An 18,082-nucleotide genomic window follows, 5' to 3' on the forward strand; every position below is an offset into this window, starting at 1 on the left:
CTAGTGCCCCTCAGCGCCCCTCGACAGTGAGGGGCAGGATGTGGAGCAGGGATGTGTCACCAGCAAAGCCCGTTAACAACTCCCGGGAATTTAAAGTAGAATCTGGGTAATAAAATCAAGTCTAAACTTCAATGGCAAGCCACTCCAGTACTCTTGCCTAGAAAATCCCATGGACGGAGGAGCCTGGTGGGCTGCAGTCCATGGGGTCGCTACGAGTCAGACTTGACTGAGCGACTTCACTTTCACACATTGGAGAGGGAGGTGGCAACCCACTCCAGTGTTCTTGCCTGGAGAATCCCAGGGACGGGGGAGCCTGGTGGCTGCCGTCTGTGGGGTCGCACAGAGTCGGACACGACTGAAGTGACTCAGCAGCAGCGGCAGCAGCCTTTAGTTTTCCTGTGCGTGCAGTCTTCATTGGCTTAGAGGATGCCGCACCCAGAGGCTTTGCACCGTGTGGCTTCACAGCGGAGGCTCTGCACTCTTCAGAACAAAGTTCCTGCTTCAAAATGCCGCAGGGCCAACACCTCAGGTGGCTTTGCCAGCCGTGTGCAGCAGCGAGCCAAGAGCACTATAAGGCAACCCTGCCCATGGCCTGTCTGCACAAGCAAGCGTGTGTTCTAGAGCAAGTTCACACCTCTCCATTCTTTGCTGGAAGGAATAAGCCTTCTCCTGCTTCTGAACCAAACTCACCCTTGTTTTATCAACTTGAACAGCACCAGGCAGAACCCTTTTAGGGAATCCAAGTGAAATGGGTCAGGTCGGTACCACTACCTTATAGGTTTGTGGGTACTGAGAGAGAGGTTAGGCACGTGTGCATGCTAAGTTGCTTCAGTCGTGTCCAACTCTGGGTGACCCTATGCACTGTAGCCCGTCAGGCTCCTCTGTCCATGGGATTCTCCAGGCAAGAATACTGGAGTGGGGTGCCATGCCCTTCTCCAGGGGATCAAACTCACATCTGTCTCCTGCATTGGCAGGCAGGTTCTTTACCTCCAGCACCACCTGGGAAGCCCCAGGGGTTAAGCAGGGTTTAGTTATTAATAGCTAGGATGTATCATGAAATGCTGAATTTCAAGAATCAGAAACTAAAAGTGGATCTCTTTGGAGCACTGGCCTGTGATAAGTTTTGTGCCAGTCCTGGCCGCCTGAAGACCCATGAGACACAGCCACTCCCTTCCAGCCGCAGTGGGAGAGACTGAGTGAGCAGAAAGGGGCTGACTTCGCCTGGCAGCTCTGACAGCAAGGAGGGCCCAACACACACACACACACATACACACGCGCGCGTGTGCAGCCTGGATGGGCCACACACACACACGCGCGCGCGCGCAGCCTGGATGGGTGACACAGCAAGGAGGGCCCACCGACACACACACACACACACGCATGCGCACACAGCCTGGATGGGTCTCACACAGACACACACACGCATGGGTGACTTCTGGGCTGAGACTTGAAGGAGGAGCTTTCCAGAAGAAAAGGGACCGTTACAGGGGTAGGAGTGTGAGAGTGAGGGGTGGTCCTGGTACAAATGAAAGCCTGAGTGCGTCTCGCCGCCCTCACCCCTGCAGGAACACCCATCCCACAGCCCCACACAGCTCTCATCAAATGAAGGTGACACCCAGGTCTTCCTCGATTGTTTAAATAACTTCACTTCACTAGTATACTGTCCAGCCTTCCCCCGATTTCTCAGCTGGCCTTTCTCCACGTGTGCCTGTCTCATCTCCTCCCCACTCGACACACACACAGCACCCACACACACATACCACATTGTGTGAGTTATTCTTTTTCCTCAATCGTTGGAGAATAAACTGTAGACAAGGTATTCCTTCACTCCTGAGTATTTCAGCCTGTTTCCTAAAAGCAAGGATATTCTTGTATGTATCCACAAAGCAAATCAACATCAGGAAATTAGCATTGACACAATATTATCACCTAACTGTATTAAAATTTTTAGATTATTAAAACGTCACCTAGTGTCCCACTAATGCCCTTTGTAACAGAAGAATAAAGTTTTTTCCTCTGGCCCAGGGTCTAATTCGGGAGGAGCCAGTGCATTCAGTATTCATGTTTCCTTAATCTGAAAAATTCCTCCATGTTGCCTTTTATGACCTTGACACTTTTGAAGAGAATAGGCCAGCTGGCTTGTAAAACGTCCTGAATTTGGGTTCCTGGGTTCTTTCTACAGTGTTTCTCAGTGTGGCTGGCAGCCAACTTTCTCCGCCAGGAAGGCTGAGCGTTAACGCGTGCCAGGCCCACTGCTGCCTCTCCGCGTTAGTGGTCACCCCATCTCGTTGGTGACTGTCCTCTGGTCTGCCAACTCTCCTAGACTCTTGCTCCCTTATTTCTCCCACAACTGCAAAAGGCTTGTTCCTATGATAAATCCCATACCCCACAGCACTCAGGGCGTTTCTGCTTCCCAGACGAACCCTGATGGACAGACAGACTTAAACGTGACAAAAGGACAGACACTGGTGAACATGGGCAATTGCTGAATCACTCTTCAAACTTCTCTGTGGAATTCAAATCTTAAATACAATTTCAAATTGAATATTTTGAGGAACGAGTCACAGAGAATGAGTGTCAGCTAAGCATGCTCCTTTCATGCCAGCTTTAGACCTTGACTTAGTTGACTGCCTTATAGTTTCAGGACAGTGAAACCATCTCCCTCATGGGGCTCAGAATCGTTTTCTATTCACTTATTCCAAGACTCTGGGGGAAGTCCAGCTCCACGTCCCTCGATTTTGAGCCCAAATCTCTGTTGGGGAAAAATACTTCAATGTTTTGTGTGTCTATCATTGGTCTGATGAAAGAGGTTACTGTGTCCCCACCCCCAAGAATTGAAGGTCTAACATTGTATATCATAGAACCTTTATTATTTTTTCCTCTATATTCTTAGAAACGCACATAACGCCCGTGCTCTAGTTATAACACCATTTATAGACATTTAAAATGCATCTTCATTTATAAATATTTTACATTTGGTCCATAGAACAGATCGTTTTACTAAATAATACTGTAATTTTTTTTTAAAACAGGCTCTGTATAGTTTGAATATGTATATATTACATATATTTTTTAATATAGAGATAGATTTACTTGGTGTTCTGAGAATAAACCCTTATTGCAAAAAAAAAAAGCATATATGATAATATAATATCTTTCCCTCCCCAGGGCAAATACTAAAAAATGTTACACGTATTCACAGTTCTCACAGTAATTGCACGACACGTAATACTGTGCTATATATGTAGGTTTGGATGGAAATCAGTTAAGGGATTTCTTGCCAAACATCTCACTTAGATTTGCTTACAAACATTAAATACGCTGCTTTTGTCTTCAAAAGACTTGTTCTTACTTTCAGGATGAAGAACAAAGAGAAAGTTAGAAGTCTTCCTGCCCTTATTTTAAAGGAATTCACGCCAAGGCTGAGAGGGTGGGACCATGAGACAGAGAAGGGTTCCTTTTGTTCTAAACTCTATGATTTAACAATACATGTGCATTTTGATCCTGGATTCACCAGTTGGCATTTGGGATGCCTTAGTGATGAGACTATTTTACAGATGACTTCAGGAAAAACTTGTGAGATTTCCTACACAATATCAAATGAGACCCTAGGTACCACACGTGATGATGAATGTACATATGTGTGCATTTCTATGCATATACAAACTTTTTTTTTCTCTACAAGAATGTGCTTAATATTCTGAGGGTAATACCTTATTGCAAGAACTGGTATGCTGGTCACTTCTGGATGAGGATGACAGATTTTAAAAAACCCACAGTCACAGTTATTTACCATAGTTATTAAGGATTAGTTGTAAAACACAGCTCGTGAGTTTAACTAGCTAAAGAGTACAGGGCACAACGTACGACTTGCTACATGGGAACCCATGCTCCCAGCAAATGAGAAACTGTTGAGCTGCTGGAGCTTGCAAGAAACTGTCTTCACTGGATCTGCCATCACCACCACCATCATCGCCGCCGCCACCGCCACCACCGTGGAGCCCAGTATTGGAAAAGAACAAACACTGCCTCCCGATGAAGCAGTTTTAATCTCGGAAGCACTTGGAGTGGGGGGGTCTGGATTAACACCAGCCCCTTGGTTCCTGGGCTGGTGGATTTTAGTGGCAGCGAGCAGATGCCCACTGGGGAACTTCAGAGGAGGGGAGAGGGCAGCAGGCGTGACTGGGGTGGCCGTAAGGAGTAAGATGGTTCAAGAAGGAGACAGTTCAGACCACTGGATCCACTTTGCAGTCAAGCACTGGGCCTCACCTTCATTTCCTATGGATGGTTCTGTGCTCTGCAAAGCAGGCTGGCCTAAGGAAAGGGCTTCTGGTTAGGGAACTTCCCTGGTGGGATCAGAGCCCCTCCACCACCAATGGTGGTTAAAAAAATCAGTTGTGCTCTGTAGCAGTTTTCCGAGAAGCAGGGGGTTTGTCTGGAAGGATTGCTGTCGGGCCACGCACCCTCATAAAGGCCTGGCGAGGAGTGTGGAGGTGGGGCGGGTTGTGGGGGAGTAGGAAACTTAGTGCAGAGATGCCCGTTCAGTTGGGAGGAAGGGAAACAGGTTACTGCATCGACTGCTTGAGAAAGCAGCTCTGGGACTACGAAGGCCCTGCGGGGGTGGGCGGTGGGGGGGTGTCAAGCTGCCTCGGGAAGGAAGGAGAAAAACAGAACACGAAAGCGCTGGCTCCCAGCTCTTATTAAAGGTAAGCGCTCCCTGGAAATGCCCATTATACAGAAAATACCCTTTTCACGCGCACAGAGCCGCATTCCCGGCAGAACCCAACTCCTGCCAAGCCGGAGATAACAGTCATGGGTTTCGGCAGTAAGAGAACAGTCAGGAATTAAAACTAAAAGCCAGGAGTGCACGGCCTCGCCGCGTCTCCCTGGCCGGCGGGGTAGTAAAAAAGATCCAGGGCAGCGGGCACACAGGCCGACGCTAACGGGGGAGGGGGGAGGCCGGGTTATAAAGGTCACCAGGCCGCGAGCATCTACTCCTCCCACGGCGGGAGCCCCCCACCCCGGGGGGTGTGACTGTCCCCACCTCCCTCTCTTTGCCTGATGACGGTGTCTGGACTCGCCACTCGAGGTAGGTTGAGATAGACGGTATCTTCAGACATCAAGTGGTGGTCACGTGCAGCCGGGGCGGGGGGGTGAGAGCGTGGGTGGCAAGCCGCCCCGCACCCCTAGATGTAGGCCTCCTTGCTGGCTGAGCCGCTGGCCTGGGACTGCTCCGGACCGTTCTCCGGGCGCACAATGTCTTCACTCGGCTGGATCATAACCTGGATCCGCTGTGGGAGGCAGAGGGATTCGCGCTAGGATGAAGGGAGGCTCGTTGGGCCACCCACTTTCCAGGTCCCTCCCGCCCGCTGGCCTGCAAGGCCCGGGCTCCCAGCGCCCTCCTGCGCCTCTGCTGAGGCTTCCGGGGCCACGCCCACATCCTTTCACGGGGGTCATTGTAGCAACTCCCCCGCCGCCGCCGCCCGACCCCCTTTTCATTCTATTCTCCACATCCCAGCCTCAGGGACTACATGAAAAGAGAAGTCAGATCATGTCCCTCCGGAGCCAAGAGTGGCTCCCACTTCACCAAAGTCCTACAAGGCCCCACAGGACCTGGCCCCGCCCCCGGCCCCGCCCCTTCACTGCAGACCTCACTGTTCTCCCTTCACCCCCGCGCTTCCTCCACTCTAGCCAGGCAAGCCTCCTCACACGCACAGAGCAAGGGCCCCTGCTGTCCCCGCTGACTGGTACATCCTTCCTTTCAGACGGTGACACAGCTCGACCTCTGTCTCCTGAGGTCTCAGCTCACTGTTATCTCCCCAGGGAGCCCTTGCCCAGCACCCCCTAACCCCCCTTTCTCCATACTGCTCATCCCCATCAAGGGTGACTTTATTTAATTGTGGATCTTTTCTCTCTTAGAATGTATCATCCACGGTGGTGGTGGTGTAGTTCCTAAGTTGTGTCTGACTCTTTGCAACGGCATGGACTTGCAAAGCCAGGCTCCTCCGTCCATAGGGATTCTCCAGGCAAGAATACCGGAGTGGGCAGCCATGTCCTCCTCCAGGGGATCTTCCCGACCCAGGGGTTGGACCCATGTCTCCTGCATTGAAGCTGGATTCTTTACTGCTGAGCCACCAGGGACGCCAGTGAGGACAGGACTTTGGCTCAGGGCTGAGTCCCCGACACTGACAGTGGTGTCTGGCACACAGCAAGTGCTCAGTGCATGTCTGCTAATGGGGTGACCCGCATCCACCTTCTCTGCATGCCCGGCCCACATCCGACCCCATCAGCATCTGTCCTCAGATGAGCCTTCCTGTTTCCCACTGCGGGGCCTTTGTACAGGCTGTGCTCTCTGCTACTCTGAGGCCTGACTACCTTTTAAGGCTTAGTAGAGAATCGTGGGAAACAAAAGCTTTGGACGCAGAGTTGGAAGAAAAGGCCGTAAGGGCCCTGCTCTGCTAATACCTGACTGCAAGTGGTGAGGAAGAGGCTTCCTGCTGCGTCTTCCCTGTGCTGCAGACCTGCAGCCCCTCCTGCTGGCTCTGAGTGGGTCTGGCAGGTACCTCTTGGTGGGGAGTCAGGCTGAGAAGCGTGGATCCAGGTCCTCCCCAGCTGTGGCCCTGCATCCGTCCTCAGTGAGTCCCCCAGCCCTCACTTACTCCATCAGTGTCTCAGCTCCTGGACCTCCAGCACAGCCTTGTTCACTCAAGGTTTCAATATAATTTAACAAAGAGCTGCTGTGGACCCAGCCTGTGCTAGGGGGCCCCGTGCCTTTCATGAGGTAGCGTGCCTTTCACAAGGTCTAGAGTTAAGCTGTTAACACATCTGATTCCATCCTTCACCTGTTCCTCAATGGCTCTGCACAACCCTCAAGATAAAGTCCAAAATTCTTGTCCTGGTTTTCCAAGCCCTTCATGATCTGGTCCAACTTTCTTACATTCCCAGCCTCATCTCTCATCACCTCCCTGCATGCCTCCCCACTCTACCTGCCAGCTGTGCTGAGCAGCTTATACCCCTGGGCCTTTGCACATGCTTCCTATCCTCTTCCAGGGACATTCTCTCTGCTTCTATCGTTTATTTCATATATCTATTCTTTTCAGGTTTGTTTCTCTTACAGGTTATTACAAACTACTGAGTAGAGTTCCCTGTGCTATACAGGTCCTTGCTTACCTGCTTTATGTATATTACTGTATATGTGTTAAGCCCAACTTCCTAATTTATTCCTCCCCTACTTCCTTTCCCTTTGGTAACTGTAAGCTTGTTTTCTATGTCTGTAGATCTATTTCTATTTTGTAAAGAAATTTGTTTGTATCTTTCCTTCCTGCTCCTACTTTTAAGTATGGTTTGTCCTTAGGGCTTTGTTGTCCCCTCTTTCAGAGGGTCTCTGATCCTCCTCAATGTAGGCAGGGCTAACCCATCTCCCTGGTTCACCCCAGTCGTGACCTCTGACATTCTACTGTCATTGGCTATCGACCCGTCATCTCCCCAGCGAGAGTGTGCTCACAAGGGTAGGGGTGGTGCTCAGCACAGTACCGAAGGGGCCGGCGACAGGAAGGGTAAGGAACGGGCTTACCTGCTTCAGGGAGCCCTTTAAGGTGAGGAACATGTAGGCCATATATCCGGGGATGAGGACCATGGAAGACAGGGCCATGAGCCAGCCCACGCCCTGGCCCCACTTGGGGAAGACGTAGCTCCCCATGGTGAGAGGGGTCATCTGCACAGCACTGAAAATGAACACACCCTGGGGAGGGGGAGACAGGGAGGGGCAGGCGGTCACCCAGGCGGGACTGCCAAGGCCCTTCCTTAGACCCCGTAGATGGTAGGTCCACCGCACTCCACCCCTGCCCTGGAGCTCACAAGGGCCCTCACAAGGGCCCAGCATCCTGGGACTCCTGCACCCAGGGCCACTGCTAGGACATACGGTAACTTAGTGTAGAACAGAAGAAGCCACCATCTGAGAGGACCAATAATAAAAGGTGCCTTCCCTGTGATAGCCAATAGAAAAGGGCCTCCCTTCTGGGAGAGCCAATAAGAAAAAGGTGCCCTCTCTGGAAGAACCAATAGCAAAAGGCGGTTCCTCTGGGAGGACCAATTGCAAAAGGCATCCCTTTGTCCCAGGTAACCAGTCTGTCAAAGAGAACAAGGGTGGGAGGTCGCCCCCAGCCTGCCGTTGGCTGGGTGCCCTTGTGCAGGACACAATATATGCAGTGGCCCAGCCCCACTGCAAGGACCTGGGTGGTCCCTCCCAGGCTGGTTCCTGCCTTAGTTTCCCCTTGCCGGAGGGAACGAGGGATGCTGAGAATGCGGGGCCTCCCCACGTGGATGGTTTGGCTTCAGAATCAGGCCAACATGGTTTGAGGACAGCACCTGCACACTGGGTGAGGCTGGCTGGTGAGCCCCGGCCCCCGCAGCAGCGAAGTGAGGCAAAGACAGCTACTGTGCTGAGGTTCGTGAAGACTCCAGGGAACAGAGGAAACGCTCAGCACAAATGGGAGGGGGCAGCATTCCTAGGGAATAGAGTCTGGAGCTCTTCCACCTGCCCTTGGGTCCGGAAGTGTCTCTCTGGCCCCGAGTCACCCCAGGGTCCAGTCTGGCCCTGCCCTTACCGCCACAATGATGGGGGTGAAGAAGGACCAGCAGAGCTTCCACCAGATGCAGGGCCTGGAGCCGACCATCTCTTGGATGTTGTCGTAGAACCGGTTGACGCCTGTGGCAGTCGGGATGAGAGCAGGAGGAAGGAGGAATGAGGAAGCGGTGGGCTCAAGGCCCTGATCTGCTGCTTCCTCACACTGCAGCCACAGCCAAGTCACCTCACCTCTCTGAGCCTCAGGTTCCTCGTCCACAACACAGGGCGAATGCTCCAGGGTTAGGGGGTCCTTGTTAGCTAAGTGCTCAATAACCAAAGCCCCCCTGGCAAGTGGGGCAGTCACCAGAAGCTGAGACCGTCTACCACCACAAGGATGTACCTACAGGAAGCAGCCCCACCCGCCTCAGGTCCCGCCCACTCAACATCTCTCCCAGCAACCTTCGAAGCTTTGCTGGGCAAAGGAGGTTTTCCCTGCTGATCTACTGCACGCGCGGCTGCTGATAAGACTGCGTGGAAGAACTGCCAGTCGTGCAGAAAGAACTCCGCAGAGGTGCTGAAGCTCATGAGAGTGACACTGGTCGCTGCTCAGACTAAAAGCAAAGTCACTGATAATGAGGACCCGGGAAGGTCAGACCAGGTGGAGAGCAAGCAGGGAGAAGGATGAGGAGGGTGAGGTGGCAGGGCTACAGGGACCCCAAGGGGCCCCGGAGAACACTTCTTCCAAACCCACCAGCTCGCCGGGACAACCAAAGTGCCCGAAAGGACAGCTTTTTCACTATCAGGCAGTTGAGTCTAGAAACTCAGGCCACAGAATCAACAAACAAAAATCACCATGTCCTGCATTCTTTGTTCTATGATTTATTATTGCTGTTGTTCAGTTGCTAAGTCAAGTCTGACTCTTTGCATCCCCACAGACTGCAGCCCGCCAGGCTCCTCTGTCCTTCACTATCTCCTGGAGTTTGCTCAAATTCACATCCATTGAGTCAGTGATGCTATCTAACAATCTAATACTCTGTCACCCCCTTCTCCTCCTGCCCTCGATCTTTCCCAGCATCAAGGTCTTTTCCAATGAGGAGTTGGCTCTTTGTATCAGATGGGCTAGGTATTGGAGCTTCAACTTCAGCGTCAGTCCTTCCAATGAATGCTCAGGGTTGATCTCCTTTAGGATTGACTGGTTTGATCTCTTTGCAAGACTGTTACTCAAGAGTCTTCTGTACTGCAGCTCGAAAAGCAACTTGAAACGTGCTCAGCCTTCTTTATGGTTCAGCTCTCATAACCGTACATGACTACTGTTCTAAAACACTACAGGCTTTTAATTATAGCTTAGCTTTTAAAAAATATTTAACTTTAGAACTTTTTTGGAGTTTTGGTCTTCTTTTTCTAGATAAAATTTCAAATAAATCTTTGATCCCCAAATTTATGAAGAAATGTTGGCTCCCATTTTAAAGGTGTTTAACTCAGAGTTCAGTTCAGTTCAGTTCAGTTCATTTGCTCAGTCATGTCCGACTCTTTGCGACACCAGGCCTCCCTGTCCATCACCAACTCCTGGAGTTTACCCAAACTCATGTCCACTGAGTCGGTGATGCCATCCAACCATCTCATCCTCTGTCCCCTTTTCCTCCTGCCATCAATCTTTCCCAGCATCAGGGTCTTTTCCAATGAGTAAGCTCTTTGCATCAGGTGGCCAAAGTTACTGGAGTTTCAGTTTCTTCTAAATATGGGATGTCCTATGCTAACTTCATTGAATCGCTGTGAGGACCAAATAAATTACTGTATGGAAAAGGCCTGGTGTTCAAGCTGTATTTGCAGAATGATGACCGGACAAAGGATGAATGCAGGCATGAGGAGGGAGGGGTGGGGCTTACCATAAAACCAGGAGATGGAGACACATTCAAAGAACACGAGGAACAGCAGGCTCATGCCGCTGGCGGAGTAGTAATCGAAGAGTTTGAAGACATAAATGCCCCCCTGCAAGAGGAGAAGAGGGGAGAATGGGTCCACTCACCCTGCGGTCCAGAGCATTCAATTCAGGGCCAGCACAGGCTGTGCAGGTGGGGTTAGGCTGCCCTGCAGCAAGGCCTGACAGCAGATTAGAGGAAAGACAGGGGGCCTTGCGGCCCTGCAAGGATGTGGGCGTGGACTCCGGGGACCAGAAATAAAATGTGTGAGTGGCGGACGCAAACGCCCCATTTCTGGGAAGGCTGGAGGGCAGAAAGAGGAGCTAGTCACCCGAGCCACACGTTCACAATGTCAAATGAGTCATGTCTCCTCCATAAGCTCTTCCATAACTTAAATAAGACCGTAATGTAACACATAAAAAGTAAAGATACATCAAACAAAATCCAAAACGTATTTGGAACGTCCTGCACAATCTGGCTCTGCGCCCACTACCTATGTGCTGACTCCGTCACCTCCACACTGGCCTCCCTTCTGTCCCCTACATTTGCCAAGTCCATTCCCACCCCGGGGCCTCTGCACCTGCTGTGCCGTCCTCCCCTGGCGAGACCTCGCCCCTGGCTGGCTCTTCCTCACCAGTGAGTTTCCGCTCAGCTGTCACTCCCTGTCACTCTGTCCCAGGCGGCGTCCCTCCCGGCCCTGCTGCTCATTCTCTGCCCATGCTCCCGTCTTGTTCCGCCACGTTAACTGCAGAATCTGCAGGGTCACGCCAGACCCACAGTAGCTGGTGAGCAACGATGAAGAATGGAGTAACAGAGGAACAATAAACCTGGGGCCGAACGGCATCTGGATCCAGGGGATGGCTTTGCCGACTGTAAGTCAGACCCACAGGGCTGGGTTCACAGCTTTAGGCTCATTTGTATTTATCGTGTAATTCCTCACTTGTGTGGCTGTCTTCCAACTAGACCGGGAAGCTCTTTAAAAAAAACAATTGTCTTTATGTTTGGCTGCGCTAGGCCTTGGTTTAACTGAGGCACGTGGGGCCCTCCACTGTAGCATTCAGGATCTAGTTCCCTGACCAGGGACGGAACCCCGGGCCCCCTGCACTGGGAGCTCAGAGCCTTAGCCAGCGGACCACCAGGGAAGTCCCTTGGAAGCCTCTGAATGCAGAGAGGCCTGCTCACTCTCCAGATAGACAGGAAGGTGGAAATGAAAGGAAGGGATTTCATCAACCTCCAAGGCCCAGCTCCAGCATGACTCCCTGGGTTAACCCTGGGAGTCTTTCAGGCTCAGTCCTGCATTTCTTCCTCCAGGAAGCAGTCGCTGGGGCCCCACGTCAGGCTGAGGGGGCTGTGTTCTCATTTCCCCCTCAGCGTCTGCATCTCCCACCAGCCTGGGAGCCCCTTGAAGGCAGGAACCCCCTCTGAGTCACGGCTCGGGGCCTGGCACAGAGACGGTGCTCAGCGGACACAGGAGAGGTGGCACAGCGGGCCTGCCGGGGGCCCCAGGCGGCAGTGGCGGCAGAGGCGTGCTGACATGCTCACCTGGGTGATGTTGGACAGGCCGATCAGGTAGGAGACGAGGCAGACGGCGGCGATGAATAGCTCCCGGCGGTTGCGGAGCAGCCTGGGGTACTCGTCCACCAGCGCGGTGATGAAGCCCTCGACTGTGCAGAACTGCAGTGGGGGCGGAGGTCAGCCACCCGGACAGCTCCAGCCCCCACCCCGCCAACCCCAACCAAAGCCTGACCCTCGGGCCCAGTAGGGCCAGGAGAGCCCGGGATCCAGGCCTGACTCTCCCGCCACCTCCCTCCATGACCTCAGAAGAGGGCCTTCCCTCTGGGCATCAGTTTCCCCACCTGGAAACTGGGCAAGGTGGCCGACCTGTCCCTAACATCTCACATGCTGGAATATTCTAGGGGGTCCGAAACTCGTGGCCACATTCCCGGGGACCTAAGACAGTGGGCTGCTCTCCTGGCCTGTTCCTGGGCCCGGGAGGCTGGGAGGGGCTCCTCAAGGTGCCAGGGACGGCGTCCGCACCTGGCTGTCGATGCCCAGCATGAGCAGCATGGAGAAGAAGAGGACAGCCCAGAGGGGAGAGATGGGCAGCTGGGTGACTGCCTCCGGGTACGCCAGGAACGCCAGGCCGGGGCCTGTTGGGGGAGAGGCAGGGGAGGAGAAAACACGGGGCCCTGAGTGCCCGCGGTGCCCTGGCACGTCTGCCGCCTCAGCGTCATCTCATCTCACACTCAGAGCCATCGTTTCAGTGAGTGTTGCCAGCCTCCCCTTCCCGACAAAGAAACAGCATGGGATGGGGCTGGGAGGGAGGCAGGGGGCTACCGGGTTGGGTTCGGAGGCAAGGGGACCGGTGAGACGAGATGAGCGACGGCAGGGGCCTGGCCAGTGGTGTGGGGAGCTCCAGGTGCAGAGAGGGGGCCGGCTGCAGAGACACTAGGGAGGCAGGTTGGGCAGCTCCTGGTTTTGGTTGGCTTGTGAAGGAAGATGAGGGAAGGGCCGGGCTGCTGCTGGGGTCTGGCCTGGGCACTGGACACTAGAGCCCTTTGCTGTGGTGGGAGCACAGGGTAGAAGGCTCAGGGAGTTTAGGAGTTTGTGTCTGAGTGTCTGGCGCTGGGGCGGGGTGGCGCAACTATTCAGGAGATCAGGGCAAACCTTGGAACAAGGAGACTGTAACCTCCCTGGGGTCTGGCTCTGGAAAGGGGGCAGTTAGGAAGCTCCCCCCATGCGCAGGGGAGATGAGGACCTCAGTGAATAATGTTCTTTCCACACGACCTGCCCAGCTCTCCACAAAGGGAACGGACACGTCACGGTGCCTCTCTGAGCCTCTGTCGTGTGCACAGGGGGTTCCCGTCCTTGCACCGCAGCACGGAGGGCTGCAGGGTAGGGACACTCGATGCCAGTGAGCCCGTGGGGGTGGCCGTCGTGGTGATGGCGAGGAAGACGGCAAAGCCTGTGCAGTTATTCCCTCCCCCCAACCCTCGCCGGTGCAGGTGCTGACCTGAGGCCGCCACGTCAGCAATGGACCTCTTGGTGACGTGGGCCATGAAGCCCACGATGGAGAAGATCACGAATCCGGCGAACATGCTGGTGCAGGAGTTGATGCAGCAAACGATGATGGAGTCCCTGCAGAGAGGGAGGGGTGGGGTCAGGAAGGGTGGGGCTGGTGGAGGGGTGACCCAGTGGGCATTGGTTATGGAGTGACCAGGTGGACGAGGGTAGCTGGGAACAGAGCTACTGGTGTGCCCACCCCCAACCACGAGGGCAGGGGCAGAACTAGGAGGAGGGGCCAGAAGGTGCTGGCTCAGAGATGGGGGGAGGGCAAGGGGAGGGGCGTGGCCATGGAGGGGTGTGGCTGTGGATGGGGGCGTGGCCGGGAGCAGAGGGTGTGGCCACGGTGGGCGTGGTGTGGAGGGCATGGCCATGGAGTTCACCTGTAGACGTTGTTGTGGAAAGAGTTATAGCTCCCGAGAGCAATCAGGGATCCCAGGCCCAGCCCGTAGGAGAAGAAGATCTGGGTAGCCGCATCCAGCCACACCTGCAGGCAGAATGATTTAAAAAATAGTCAAAATTAGAATCACAGCCAGAGCACCCCAAGACCTTTCACACTAATCGCCTCTTCCTGGCAGCACCCCGAGTTTACAAAAGACAGAGACATGCGATGTTGCTATTCAGTCACTAAGTCACGTCCGACTCTTTGCGACCCAGTGGACTACAGCACGCCAGGCTCCTCTGCAGGATGCACTATTTCCCAGACTTGGCTCAAATTCACGTCCATTGAGGCTGATGCTATCTAACCATCTCACCCGCTGCCGCCCCCTTCTCCTGTTGCCTTCAGTCTTTCCCAGCATCAGGGTCTTTTCTTGGAGACGTGTGATAACTTACCCTAAAGCTGGTATGGGGACTCGGGACTCATGTGTGCTCTTAACTCAGTGCAGGCCCTCCAGGAAGGCCAGGTGAGGCCGGGAGAATCGCTCACCTCGGAGTCCGATAGCTTGCGGAAGTTGGGCGTGATGTAAAAGAGGATGCCCTCCTTGGCTCCGGGCAACGTCACTCCACGGAAGAACAGGATGATCAGCATGATGTAGGGATAGGTGGCAGAGAAGTAGACCACCTGTGAGGAAAGGGGGCAAAGAGTCACACCCCTCCAGCACACCCAGACTCTCCCCCTCCCCACTTTACCTACACCCATACCTGCTGTGGCTCTGGGCTTGGTTCTAGTTCATCTTCCTCCAGGAAGCCCTCCTGGATTCCTAACCTGCTCTGAATGGCCACTTTTCTGAAGCCCCTCCTTGGTATCCAAATCAAATAGGTTGGCACCCATGTCTTCCCTTTCCCTACCCCTCCAGTTTTTAAATTTTCATGTAAAGTATCCAAGTAATACATGTCTGACAAGGAAATTTTAAAATTACACACGATCACACACACACAATTAAAGTTCCTTTCAACAGTCCATAGAACACAAGTTACACGAGGGACAGGACTTGTTTTGTTCACATCTCTGCTTTCCCAGTGCCTAGAATGTCCATGGTATATAGTAGACACTCAATAAGTGCCCGACAAATACATAAGTGCATCGCTGTTAATATTTTAATGTCCTCTTTTGAGGCTTCGCATATATGATTCCATTTTCCTACAAATGAGGCTCAATTATATACCTGCCTTTTCAATTAACATGCTAAAAGTTAAAAAACACACAATACAGACCACTTTGTTTCTTGTGTTGTTTGCGGAATGCTGCTCAATTGTCTCATAACACTGTGATTTTTAATTATACAAAACAGTCCCTCAGGAGGTCCAGGAGCCACATCTACCCTCTGTTCTGTGATGACTCTGCCCAGCCCAGGGGAATCTCGAGAGACCCTGGCACTGTGCTAAGAGCACAATAGGCACTGTTTCCTTGAATCCTTACAACTTCCCAGAAGGTAGGTAACGTTATTATTCCCATTTTACAGGAAAGGAAACCAAGGAGGCACAGAGCAATGAAGGGACCTGCTTAACTCAGAGTTGGATGAGGTTCCCTGGATCTGACTCATCACCCAATGCAGAGATCCCCTCTGAAAACCCATCCTTCACAGGTCGCCACTGTGCAGACCCCTTACCTTTCCAGTCCAGCCAACACCCTTCCAGATACAGAAATACACCAGGATCCAGGCGATGGCCAGGGTGATGGCCAGGGGCCAGCGGATCTGACCTGGCTTATCCAGCCCGTCTGTCATCTGATGCATGTTGCGCCTGGTGTAACATGGGAGGGAAGACAAAGTCACATGGGGCTGGCATGACCTGGGGCTGCCCAGGGCGTGGACACGGGGGATAGCTTCCTCCATGCTGCTGATCACTGGGCTCCAAGAGCTGGGCAGAGACTGCATGCCAGTTAATCAAATGGGGACAAAGTGCTGTGTGCTCAAGGGTCCTGCCAGCACCTTCATTCAGCCACCAGGATGGCTCACCTGGGTGTCTGCTGTGGCCTTCCAGCAAGACCCCCCCTCTCTGCTCTGTCCCACTCCACGCCCAGGGAGCCTTCTAATGTCTGATCGTGCCACTTTCCTGCTTGCAGCGAGTAGCTCACTGCTGTTCTCACTGTTGTTCTTCCCGAGTGACAGCCCCCCCAACCGCATGGACAGCCCCCTGCACTTACTCCCAGAACTCGACCACGGCGCTGGTCATGTTGGTGGTGTTGATGACACTGTAGTTGGAGAAGCAGCGGTCTGTGTTCCAGGAGTTGTCACACTGTTTCCACGGCAGAGTCTGCAAAGACACAGCCACATAGACAAGCCCCATGAGCCCCAGGAGCTGACAACAGTGGTCCCAGGACAGCCCATGCACCCTCACGGTCCCCCAAGCCTCCTCACGCCATCATGTCAACTCCTCTTCCCAGAAGCTGCTGGGTGCTGGTCATGCTGTGTGCCCCATTTTAGAGATCAGAGAGGGGCAGCAACTTGCTCAAGATCACACAGCTCCTAAGCATCAGAGCTTCACACTCTCGAAAAGCAGCTCTCCAAGCTGTACCATAAGGTCTTCCACGTCCACCCTGGGTAAGTGACCCAGCCACGTGACCCTGGGTAAGTGACCTCACCCATCTGAGCCCTGCACATGGAAGTTAGCAAATACTTAACTGTGCTTGTTCTTTGCTGGGTACAGTTCTAAGCACTTTACACGTATTTACTCCTTAAGCCTCGTACAACCACATGAGGTAGGTTTTACTTTAAGCCCCATTTTGTAAACAAGGGCACTGTGGCTCAGAGAGGTTCAGTCTCTTTCCTGAAGCTGCACAGCTGGTATACACTAAGGGTCAGGATCTGAACCCAGGCTGTCCGGGTCCCTATAAGATGGGCCAATGATGCTATGACTTTTGGAGAGACAAGGGCAGCTGAAGATAAACCATGTCCCCCACCCAGAGGGATGGCCCTGTTGGCAGAACGGTGGTAAGCGGATGGGGGATGGTCTGGGTCTGGTTTCTTCAGGGTGGGGGGCGGGCCAAGGGGCCACTGACCGTGGTGAAGGAGTTGTACAGGTAGTAGATGGCCCAGGAGATGATGACGATGTAGTAGATGTTCAGCCAGAAGGACAGCACTGCAGCGGCAAGACCCACACCTGGGAGCAGACACGCCAGCGTGACGTGCATTTAGTAACGTGCTAACAGTGACTGCCCAGCTCCTGCACTGTTGCTACTCTCCTCGACATCTCCAATCTCACTAGACCCTGGAGCGAGGCAGGGACTCGGCTGAGGTCACAGCCATGTGGCGGCTGAGGGAGCCGGGACTTGCCGCTGGGGCCCAGCCCAGGCTGGAGGCAGGTGAGGGGAGAGGGGCTGAGGTCAGCCAGGCAAGCACGACCCTCCATGCGCCCACCCGAGTGTCTGTCAGGCACCGAGCAAGGAAGCGAACGAAGTCGTACCCGGCCCCTGCTGGGGCAATGAGCTCGCCGGACAGGGCGGACGGACATGGGGTGGGGCCGCTGGCTTGGGACTTCTCCTGACCATCATCGCCGGTGGTCACCTGCCTCCAGCAAAGGCTCCTCTCTGTCCAGACATGACCCGACAGCTCCCTCTGTCTGGGGCCCGGACGTGGGGAACAGGAGCATGACCACACCCCGCAGCCCCACTCTGCACACTTACCCTTGAACATGGGGGCCAGCTTCCACACCCCCAGGCCCCCAATGGACGTGTACTGGCCCAGGGAGCACTCCAACAGGAAGAGGGGGACCCCCGCGAAGATAAGTGTCAGGAAATAGGGGATCAGGAAGGCCCCTGTGGAGTTGAGAAGAGAGGTGCTCATGGCTTCAGAGCCACGAGAAACCCGGTTGGTCAGAGGGAGCATCACGGAGATGGGGGCGTGGTATTCTGGGGTCCCTTCCATGATTGCCTTATATTCTGCCACCAAAGCAGCCTCCAAAGCCAGAGGAAGGCCTAAGGATGCCCTGTGATCAAAACCCAGGCCCTGCACTTTGCAAAATGTAGAGGTGAACTCTTTGGTATCTCTGACCGAGGACTACTGCCCTTTGGAATTCTTAGGAAAAGGATAAGAAACAGGAAGTGGGGCCTGACACTTCATTTGGAGTCTTGGTTGTTTAGTCACTCAGTTCA

General features: G+C 53.6%; 1 protein-coding gene across 3 annotated transcripts in view; it reads right to left on the minus strand.

Moving 5' to 3' along the window:
* Nucleotides 1-2,881: 2,881 nt before the first annotated feature.
* Nucleotides 2,882-18,082, minus strand: part of SLC6A1 (solute carrier family 6 member 1) — a 39,938-nt gene continuing 24,737 nt past the window's right edge. For 2 of the 3 annotated variants that reach the window (XM_088831626.1, XM_088831627.1), the window contains 13 exons: nt 17,615-17,746; nt 16,991-17,091; nt 16,136-16,245; nt 15,600-15,732; nt 14,477-14,611; nt 13,932-14,035; nt 13,499-13,623; nt 12,523-12,635; nt 12,028-12,159; nt 10,453-10,555; nt 8,607-8,707; nt 7,574-7,741; nt 2,882-5,291 (listed from right to left, as the gene is read on the minus strand). In XM_088831626.1, the coding sequence (XP_088687752.1) occupies nt 5,187-5,291; nt 7,574-7,741; nt 8,607-8,707; nt 10,453-10,555; nt 12,028-12,159; nt 12,523-12,635; nt 13,499-13,623; nt 13,932-14,035; nt 14,477-14,611; nt 15,600-15,732; nt 16,136-16,245; nt 16,991-17,091; nt 17,615-17,746 (1,562 nt within the window). In that variant the 3' untranslated portion in view covers nt 2,882-5,186. Of the gene's footprint in view, nt 5,292-7,573; nt 7,742-8,606; nt 8,708-10,452; nt 10,556-12,027; nt 12,160-12,522; nt 12,636-13,498; nt 13,624-13,931; nt 14,036-14,476; nt 14,612-15,599; nt 15,733-16,135; nt 16,246-16,990; nt 17,092-17,394; nt 17,519-17,614; nt 17,747-18,082 lie in introns of those variants that run through there. The other variant, XM_055413595.2, reaches the window with a different exon arrangement.

This window comes from Moschus berezovskii, chromosome 24 (genome assembly GCF_049115385.1).
Source record: "Moschus berezovskii isolate FMDL1 chromosome 24, NW_MosBer_1.0, whole genome shotgun sequence".
NCBI lineage: Eukaryota > Metazoa > Chordata > Mammalia > Artiodactyla > Moschidae > Moschus > Moschus berezovskii.